This window comes from Sinocyclocheilus grahami, unplaced genomic scaffold, assembly GCF_001515645.1.
Source record: "Sinocyclocheilus grahami isolate Dianchi unplaced genomic scaffold, SAMN03320097.WGS_v1.1 scaffold510.1, whole genome shotgun sequence".
NCBI lineage: Eukaryota > Metazoa > Chordata > Actinopteri > Cypriniformes > Cyprinidae > Sinocyclocheilus > Sinocyclocheilus grahami.
In genome coordinates this window covers 128853-139645 of record NW_015505689.1, presented here as the reverse complement: position 1 = coordinate 139645, position 10793 = coordinate 128853, and the positions used below count along the sequence as shown (strand labels likewise).

General features: G+C 37.5%; 1 protein-coding gene across 1 annotated transcript in view; it reads right to left on the bottom strand.

Moving 5' to 3' along the window:
• Window positions 1-5355: 5355 nt before the first annotated feature.
• clcf1 (cardiotrophin-like cytokine factor 1) overlaps window positions 5356-10793 on the bottom strand; it is a 21118-nt gene continuing 15680 nt past the window's right edge. The window contains exon 3 of the mRNA XM_016237289.1: window positions 5356-6447. Within this exon, the coding sequence (XP_016092775.1) occupies window positions 5581-6447 (867 nt within the window). The 3' untranslated portion in view covers window positions 5356-5580. The remainder of the gene's footprint in view (window positions 6448-10793) is intronic.

The window sequence follows — 10793 nt, the reverse complement described above, 5'->3', positions numbered from 1 at the left end:
CAACTGTGCTATTTTGGGACACCATGAATATGAACTAAAATGTGACCCTGGAGCACAAAACCAGTCATAAGGGTACTTTTTTTTTTTGAAATTGTGATTTATACAGCATCTGAAAGCTGAATACATAATCTTTCCATTGATGTATGGTTTGTTAGGATAGGACAATATTTGGCCGAGATACAACTATTTGAAAATCTGGAATCTGAGGGTGCAAAAAAATCCAAATATTGAGAAAATCATCTTTAAAGTTGTCCAAATGAAGTTCATAGCAATGCATATTACTAATCAAAAAGTTTTGATATATTTACGGTAGGAAATTTACGAAATATTTTCATGGAACATGATCTTATTATCCTAATGATTTTTGGCATAAAAGAAAAATTGATAATTTTGACCCATACAATGTATTTTTGGCTATTGCTACAAATATCCCCCAGCGACTTAATACTGCTTTTGTGCTGCAGGGTCACGAATGTGCTTTTAACATACATTTAAAAAATGTATTTAGTCAGCACTTGTAGTACACTTGAACCCATCTTTCATACACTAGTACACTCAAGTGTACTACAAGTGGTAACTGTAACTAAATACATTTTTAAAGATAGTAAAGCACATTTTAGTTCATATTCATGGTGTCCCAAAATAGCTGACCTTAACTTTGTCTTAAATAATTTTTTGTATATTAAGTACAAAATTAGTGTGTGAAAATAGAGCACTTTAAGTTCATTATGGAAGTACACTTTTTTAACCTGGGCAGTGCGAATGAGAATGGAGGGAGTGATAAAGGCTCAATAAATAGGCTGCTGCTGATGAACTGATGACAGACGAGTGATTTACTGTGTGATTGGCAGCAGAGACTCGAGCTCTGCAGCACAGATGGCAGAAAGATCCAAGCAGACGCGATGGCACGAGATGAGAGGGGCATTTTTTGTATGTGTGTGTGTGTGTGTGTGTGTGTTTGTGTGTGTGTGTCTTTGTGTGTGAGTTCCCCCTCACCAAACTCATCTTTTCCCATAATTTGTGATAATTGCACATAAAAGAACGTGTCACACCCCTGTGTGAGTGTGTGTGTGTGTGTGTGTGTGTGTGTGTGTTTGTGTGTGTGTGTGTGTGAGTGTGTGTGTGTGTGTGTGTGTGGGTGATTTTGTGTGTGTTTGTGGTTGTGTGTGTGTGGGTGATTTTGTGTGAGTGTGTGTGTGTTTGTGTTTGTGTGTGTGTGTGCGTGTGTGTGTGTGTGTGTGTGTGTGTGTGTGTGTGTGGGTGTGGTGATGCCGTGATAACTCCAGTGCAGGTGTGTTGCTCAAAGGGAAACAGATTCTCATTGATTCTTTAATTTTACCCCAAACATAGCCTGAGGAAAAGAAACAATAAGCACCTGAACGTTCGTTTATTTCAATGCTGGCTGATTGTGTTTGCACTGCTATGTTTATGTCATAAGTGTCAGTGTGAAATGACATTTTGTTTTGATCTGGTGTATGAATGTCTCTGTGTGTGTGCGTACCTGCTTAACCATATTTTGGAGACAAATTTGTGACATAACCTCATTTCAGAAACATATGCGCTGATAAAAACTGTATAAAAATAAAATAAATTGTAAAAAAAAAAAAGCAGAAAGTTTTCTGTTAGGATTAGGCTGTGGATTATCTGTTTTAGTATTTGAAACTATATGAAAACAATAGAAGTCTATGCAATGTTCCCATTTAAGTAAACGTGTGTGTGTGTGTGTGTGTGTGTGTGTGTGTCTGTAGGTGAGCGCTAGGGAAGAGGAGAGGCGTGAGAGAGAGATAGAGGGGAAGAGAGGGATGAGAGGATGTGGGATTACATGAAAGAACGGAATGGTCATAAATTTAGCTCAGACAGACGAATAAAACTCTTGCTATCCTCCCAGTCCCTCTGGTTTTTCCTCAAGGGGTAAGAGCACACACACACACACACACACACACACACACACACACATAGTGTAGCCAGTAATGGTCTTTTGTACTCTCTGTAAAAAAAACATGTGACACCATACAGTCGTACCCCAGAGAAATAAATAGTATTAAATAAATATAACAGACATATACACACATACAGAAATCACTGTACAGACTGTACACAAACACTCCTATTTATACACCTTCTCATCTGCATTATAACTCATGGTCATGTGTGTAGAAAAAAAAAAGGAACTGTGGTGGTACCATGGTAAAAGAATGGTAATAATGTAGTACTTATATATATATATATATATATATATAACAGACTGTATGAATATCATATTAACACACAATGGCATTCCAAGGTACAGTACGTTTAAGAATACCATGGTACACTATGTTAAAAACCATACCATTTTACTGATTGATTGCCATGCCGTTCAAAAACACAATAATACCATGGTACTTTGATATATACCATGGTACATTTCCCAAAATGTTGTATTATGGTACTTTTTTTGTATCACACATTCTTGGAGGTACACTGGGGTTTCAAATAAATACCTCGGTATATTATTACATACTGTGGTATTTACGTGACGTAAAAGCATGGGAATATGGTACTGGATGGTTACTATTTTCACATACCATGGTATTTGCATGTTACTCCAAACTGCTTTACTACTATTACCATGGTACCATTCCCAAAAACACAACCCTTCGATACCGTGGTACTAAATTATTACCATATTCACATATCATGGTATTCACATAGTACGCAATGTATCTACAAAAATACCATGGTATTACAATTGTACATTTAACAAAACAACAACATAGTATTACCATGGTGCCATCCCCAAATCATAGTAATACCATAGTACTTTAAAAAATACCATGGTACAAAATTATGATCGTATTCACTTACCATGGTATTTACATAGTACTCATTGTTTCTACAAAATACCATGGTATCACCATTGTACATTTCTAACAACAACAACAACAACAAAACATAGTATTACCATGGTTCAATGTTCAAAAACATAGTAATGCCACAGTACTTTGAAATATACCATGGTATTAAGTTTTTACCATATTCACATACCATGGTATTTACATAGTACCAAATGTTTCTACAAAAATACCATGGTATTACTATTTTACATTTCTAAAAAAAAAACTAAATAAAACAGTATTACCATGGTTCAATGCTCAAAAACATAGTAATGCCAAAGTACTTTGAAATATACCATGGTATTAAATTAGGACCTTATCCACATACCATGATATTTACATAGTACTCATTGTTTCTACAAAAATACCATGATATTACCATTCTATATTTCCAGCAAACATAATATCCCCATGGTACCATGCTTAAAAAATATTATGAAGTTTTTGTATAACATACGTTCATATGTTTCCTTTTCTGTTCGCACACACGCCATCTGAACATCAGATCTGTGCATGTGTTTCCAAATGTGTAGGAGTGTATTTGTGTGTCTGGAAAAAGACGAGTCAGTGTCAGTGAGGCATTACTGACTGGCAGCAAACATCTCTCCATTGTTTCTTTGATTATGCCACATTTCCTCCCCTTTTGCCCGTTGACCCTTTCACTGCTGCATGACGCCGAGCATGATTCACTTTCCTTCTGCTGAATCACGTCTGGCTCTCTTGCCTTTGTCCGTGACGTACTGGCAGCTCTTTACTGTTTGGTGGTTTAGTGCAAAGCGGGACCATCTGAGATCCTCAGATCTCCATCCACAGAGCGTGAATCAGTCTGTTTCCAAACCTAGCGAGCTGATCTCCCCACGCAGATTTCGCAACAGGTTCAATTCGCTCGTGCAAATTAGCCATTGGTCCAACAGAGAACTGCTTGGTTTGAAAGTGACTTCTGTGTGAGCTGTGAAGAATTGTGCTATATATAATAAACACAACTCATTTTATACACTGCATATGTGAGCCTGGAGCACAAAAGCAGTGTTAAGTCGCTGGGGGATATTTGTAGCAATAGCCAACAATACATTGTATGGGTCAAAATTATCGATTTTTCTTTTATGCCAAAAATCATTAGGATATTAAGTAAAGATCATGTTCCGTGAAAATATTTTGTAAATGTCCTACTGTAAATATATTAAATCTTAATTTTTGATTAGTAATATGCATTGCTAAGAACTTCATTTGAACAACTTTAAAGATGATTTTCTCAATATTTAGATTTTTTTTTTGCAGCCTCAGATTCCAGATTTTGAAATAGTTGCATCTCAGCCAAATATTGTCCTATCCTAACTAATTTATTTATTTATTATTTATTAAAATTGTATTTTAATAAATAGAAAAATATATTTATTACAATTTATTTTTATTTATTTATATATTAAAATTACATTTATTTATTTATTAAGCTTATTTATTCAGCTTTCAGATGATGTATAAATCTCAGTTTCAAAAAATTGACCCTTATGACTGGTTTTGTGCTCCAGGGTCACACATACAGTACACTTTAAAAGACACACACATGTAGATGTTTGTGAAAGATGTTTTCTCTAATTTGTGAAGATGAACATTGTAAAATTGCCTTATTTATTGCATCAACATGTGTTCATACTTTGCTATAGGTTAGGAGTGGATCATTTTATTTTTTGTTTGCTACTCACGCAACTGTATTTATTACTGTAATAATTTTCATGAGTAAGCATTGCTATCTGATAAGAACTTTGTCATGTGTTCTTATGAATGTTTTAGCATGACTTTGTGAAAGGAATGAAATAGCCAAGCTTTCTTCATGGCCAACATCTCCATATTTGCCACATTTCATTCTGTAACCTGTTTGTTATACAAATCTCTGTACTAGTGTTATTACACTAGTGTTTCTGATACTGTTTCTTACAGACAATAATATCATGATGATCATTGCATTTGTCTCATCGAATGTGGTATCCGTTCAGCAATAACGTGGCCATGCTCTCTATGGGCTTTTTTAATGTTATTATTATCATTATTGTCAGTGCCGGCGATGCAGTGTTGCCAGGTATTGCTACGCTAGCAAACAAAAACAAGCCCTCAAAAATAGCATAAACCAAAAAAAGTTAAAGATAAGGATATCACTAAGTCTAAACTGCAACTTCCCACTTTTTTAGCTTCCGAAAGCATCACAATTAGTGGAAAAAACAAGTCTGATGACGCTTATAAAAACTGGATCTGGCAACACGGCTCTGTTCACACACTCATTTAAAATTCTCTCTCAAGCTGCATTCACATGATTTGCTCTGAACAATCTAGGCAAACCGTCTAAATTTATTTAGACATGCAGATACTCATAAAAGGAGTTCTAAAGTGCTAATTAGTCATTCAGAGAACTTCTGATTCTATTTTTGAAAATGAAAAATGGTTTTAAGTCAGTTATTTCTATCTTTTGCTGTAGTGTGTCAGAAGGAGATATCAATTTACATTTTCAAACCTTAATTTTGCCATTAGTTGTAGTAATCCAGTGAGATACCTACAAAAAGATATGACTTAAAACCATTTTTAGCTGCTGAAAATACTAGTGTTCTAATCATTTTGGCCACCACTGTCCATCGCAATTAACTTTTTTGGTTTGAGAAATTTTGCTAGAAGGCAGCTCGCTAGGTTTTGAAGCGAAGTCGTTGTTTGGGTCTCAAACGCGCAGTCGTTTCTTCAGTCTGGTGAAGTCTTTGGCGGATCTCCAAAGCCAGCTCTGCAGCTCTCTCAGTACCCAGAATCCCTCCACTTTCCGCGAGAAGTCATTCGACGCGGGACGAGACGACAACACGGGGGCCGCCAGCAAAGTGTGAACCTCAGCGGCCGACCCTCCGTACTGATAAAGCAGCGAGAGAGGAGAGAGTCCGGCGTGAGTGGACCGAATAGCTCGACGATGCTGTAGAGACGCCGGTGAAAATAGCACAGGCTGCTTTCCGAATTTTAAAGCTGTGTAGTTCATGTTGAGTTTCAGGATGTTCTCTTCATCCACACTCAACAGTCTTCTCCGTTTCCCCCATCTCTCCATTCCTTCCTCTTTCTCTCTCTCCTCTCTGGCAGCCCAGCTCTCTCCTTCTTTTTTCCGTCCTCTCCTGCCCCTCTTCAGATCCGCCCGAGTCGTTCCCTCTCTCACGCCCCGAGGCTCGTAACTCCGCAGAGGAGCAGGGCTGTTCTGAAACTGTGAGGACAGAAGTGGGGCGTATCCTTGAGCGGGTGTGGAGGGCGGGAGGCTGGTGTAGCCCAGGGCGTTCATCAGGCCGGATATGGAGCCCAGCAGCCCGCTGAGGCCGGAGCAGAAGTGCATGAGCGAACTCTGGAGATACGGACACAGGGTGGAGCGCGCCAGCTCCCTCACGGCACACAGGAGAATGCTGTAGGCCCGCTGGTTCTGCGCCAGACGGGCGCCGTTCTCCAGCCCGCGCCACAGATCCACCCTTGTGGCCGCGCTGGGCACGGACAGAGAGGAGCTGTTGGGTCGTGGAGGAGAGAAGCCGGGATCGCTGAACGGAGGCCCCAGATAGGACAGCTGAGGAGAGAATCCAGAGAAGAGGAGACAACATATTAGATAGATTCTGTTGCATATAAAATTATATAAAAGACCCCTTCAGAATCTGAGTTTTGTCATTTATATTTCAGTGCTTTCTGGAATACCCCCAACAGTCAGGCCCGGTTCTACAGAGTTGCTAGAGGGTGCATGGCACCCTCAAACGAAATCAATAGTACCCTCACTTAATTAAAGCTGTATTAATGGCACTTCGTTGCATATTTGGCGTTTGCCAGTGCGCTATGCTTTGGAGATCGGTTTCTATTTCAACATGTTTTTGCAGCGTTGAGCAATGTAGCCAGTCTTTTTTTTAATCGGAGGCGTTTAAGTTAGAATCCACTCACCGCTGAAATCGCCGGAGATTTTTGTTCAGGTGTTGTGTTCAGCACGAATCATCTCATTATAACAAAGTGTAGACGCGATGTAAATAAGAGATTCATTGTGCAGCGTAGAAAACTTCATTGATTAAAAAGTATCTTTGTGAGATCGCAATGAACTAAGATGAGTGACAGCTTTTAGTGATTATACAGAGCGCTCTTTGCGCCATAGCAACAGACAGACGCTACTAATATATATATATATATATATATATATATATATATATACAGTATATATATATTAAAGCACCCTCACTAATTTAAGCAGCACCCTCTGTGATTTGATTCTGGAGCCGGGTCTGCCAACAGTGCACATTTTGCATGTCTCCTTAAAGCTGCAGTCCGTAATTTCTGCCTCTTTGTTGCCATCTCTGTTTGAAACCTGCAATTGCAGTTATTTTGCAGAATTATTTTCTTAACGTGGGTCGTTCACCGGCATGGCTCCAGCTGGATGAATCTAATGTTTTGAGGAGTGTGTGTGTCTGTCAGTCACCGCACCGGTGTGGATACTGTACTTAAGGCCCCGATATACTCAAAACAAAGTTCCTTTTCGTTCTTCATACGAAAATGAAGTTTGAAATACGTGAGCAGCGGTATACTGTTAGCGAACATCTCGACGCCACCCACTCTGATGAAAGCGACATTTAAATGAATATGTAAATATGTGCTGTGCGCTTTCCTGTCAGTAACAAAATAAACACAACAAAAATGGAGAAAACGGCAAGCATTTCTTTTAAAAAAGCATCTGATCATAGCAACATGGGTATGTTTGCACGAGCTCTGCAAATAGCACTCCCGTGAAGTCACGTCACGTGTATTTACATGGGACTTTATTCAGTATATTGCTTAAAAGCAATCGGCAGTATTAAACATGAAAACAGTATCGTGTCTCATTTCATCAGAAGCACAACTTTATTTTCTACTAGGCTATAAAGCGGCTCTCCAATGTGTTCATGTTTTTTTTTTTTACCCATGGACAAATGAGCCTCAGCGCACACCTCCTATGATGTAATCGTCACGGACCAATGGTAGTACAAAGGTGTTTTGCAGCCGGAACGAAAGTTCGCTTTGGCAAGCAGTTTCGAACTCCCAAAACGAACTTCGTTGTGGCCGGATTTTGTTCAAAATGAGGTCACATCAGTTCGATTTCGTTTGAAGTATATCTGGTCCTTCAGGAATCACGGATTCTAGCCTATGTTTTGGAATATATGACCCAAATAAGAATTTTCTCCAGATATTGTCATCTGAACAAGTAAGTAACAAGTCTGACACTTTTGTTCTGACCAACTGAGGAAAAATATACATCAAATATACATATCACATCAAACTGTGCAAATTATTATTACTGTTATACTTTGTTCTCAACGTGTTAACAACGTGTATGTAGTGTGTATTAGTGTTACATGTAGATTTCTGTACAGTCTAATCTCTAATTGTCATACCATTCGAATTTCATATAAAGAAATTCTTTTAACCCAAAAAGCAAACTATGCTCCCTTCGAACTGGTTGTCTTTAAAATACAAATTGTGTGTAATCCCATGTAGGATATCTGTAATCAGATGCACATTTAAAACTGGAATATAATTTCAGTCACTTGTGTTTCATAAACACACGTTTTGGATTACAATACGCCATCAAAATTATACGTTTAATCATTTCAGCTGCTGTGAGAAAAGGCTATGAACGAAGGCTATACATTTTTAACCAAAAAAAGTAACCGACTGCTGTTTTAATCAAACACATCTGATTCAGATCATCAGCTCATTAGTAGAGACTCCAAGACCTGAGACAGGTCAGACAAAGGATACACGCAAAATATGCAGCGTTTAGGGGTTAATAACCACTGTTCTAGTGCACTCTTAAAGGGACAGTTCACCCAGAAATAAAATAATTTACTCATCCTCCAATTGTTCCAAACCTGAAAGGTTTTTTGAAGATAGTTGGTAACCAAACAATTGACTGTAGCCATTGACTTCCATAGTATGGACAAAAAATTATATGGAAGTCAGTGGCTAGCGTCAACATGAGGGTGAGTAAATGATGATTAGGGTGAACTGTCACTTTAAAAATGAAAGTTCTTTATTGTTGTTGATGGTTCCATGGAATCTTTCCATTGCACAAGTTTCTCTATAGTGGAAAAAAGTTCTTCAGATTATTGAAACGCTCTTCACACTAAGAACAAAAAATGGTTCTTTTAAGAACTGGTCACTGAAAGGTTTTTTGGGGAACCAAAAATGTTCTATTGCATTTCTACAAGATTAGTGGATGCTGGTTGTTTGTGTTTCTTTTGTTGGCCTGTTACGGATAGTTCCACCCAAAAATGAACGTTCTGTCATTGTTTACTCACACTCATGTTGAGCCAAACCTGTATGACTTAGTTTGTTTTGTGGGACATGAAGAAGACACAAAGGAAAATAAATGGTAACCAAAGACTGTTTGGTTACCAACATGCTTCAGAACGTCTTCTTTTTTATGTTCCACTGAAGAAATAAAGTCACACGGTTTTGAAACTTCCTTTTTTTTTGATTGGACTTTGAAATGTGGCCGTTTCATTCAAAGTGGAGGCACATGAGTGTGTGTTTTTAAGAGTTTGCACGCAATAAATGATCAGAGAATTCTGCATGCGTGACCAGAGAGAAGTCTGCCATTTCACTGGAAGATCCAGCTGTGACATTTGAATTAAAAATCCTGGTAAAACATTAGTTAAGGGACCAATTCTCAATATTAACTAGTTGCTTATTAGCATGCATGTTACTAGCATATTGGTTGTTTATTATTATAAAGCAGATATTAATGTCTTATTCTGCATGACCATATTTTTTTATCTCTTAATCCACCCCATACTTAATCTTAACAGCTACCTTACTATTAACAACCAGCAAATTAGTAGTTTATTGAGGCTAAAGTCATAGTTAATAGTGAAAACTGGTCCCCAAACTAGTGTGACCAGCATCACAGATGAGTTGTTCACAGTAAGATCTACTGTATAATATGCATTTAGTAAACAGACAAGGTGAATTTACATTGCATGCCATCTTTAAGTTAACTAAAAGCTAGTTAAAATAGGGATAAGCCCTGATGTGTTCCTTCACAATTACCTGTTTCAATAGCAAGTAAACACATAAATACTGTACATAAAAATAATACCAAACAATTTACACCATACTAGACAAAGAGTATGTGAGATGGGAGATTTACTACAAACAACAACACTGCAAAAAATGATTTTCTTCTTTTCTAGTATAACAAATTCTTGAATCAGGATGCATTACTACAAGCCAAAATATCTGCCAGTGGGGTAAGAAAATTAATCTTGTTTAGCCTTCGAATTAAGATTATTTTTCTTACCCCATTGACCGATATTTTCACTTGTTTTAAGCACAAACGAACAAAATTTGGATAATATTTTCAGGAAACAAGACATAATATCTCAAGTAATTTTTCTTGTCAAGTAAACGCATCCTGATTCAAGAATTTGTAGATATTTATACTAGAAAACAAGACAAAAATACTAAGGAAGAAACTCATTTTTTGCAGTGTAACTAAAACTATATGCATTCAGGAGATGTACACACACACACACACACTTAAGCACAAACGAACAAAATTTGGATAATATTTTCAGGAAACAAGACATAATATCTCAAGTAATTTTTCTTGTCAAGTAAACGCATCCTGATTCAAGAATTTGTAGATATTTATACTAGAAAACAAGACAAAAATACTAAGGAAGAAACTCATTTTTTGCAGTGTAACTAAAACTATATGCATTCAGGAGATGTACACACACACACACACACAGGTTTGTTTTTATGGTTTATGGGGACTCTCCATAGGCATAATGGTTTTTATACTGTACAAACCGTATATTCTATTGCCCTACACCAACACTACCCCTAAACCTACCCCTCACAGGAGACTTTCTGCATTTTTAGATTTTCAAAAAAACT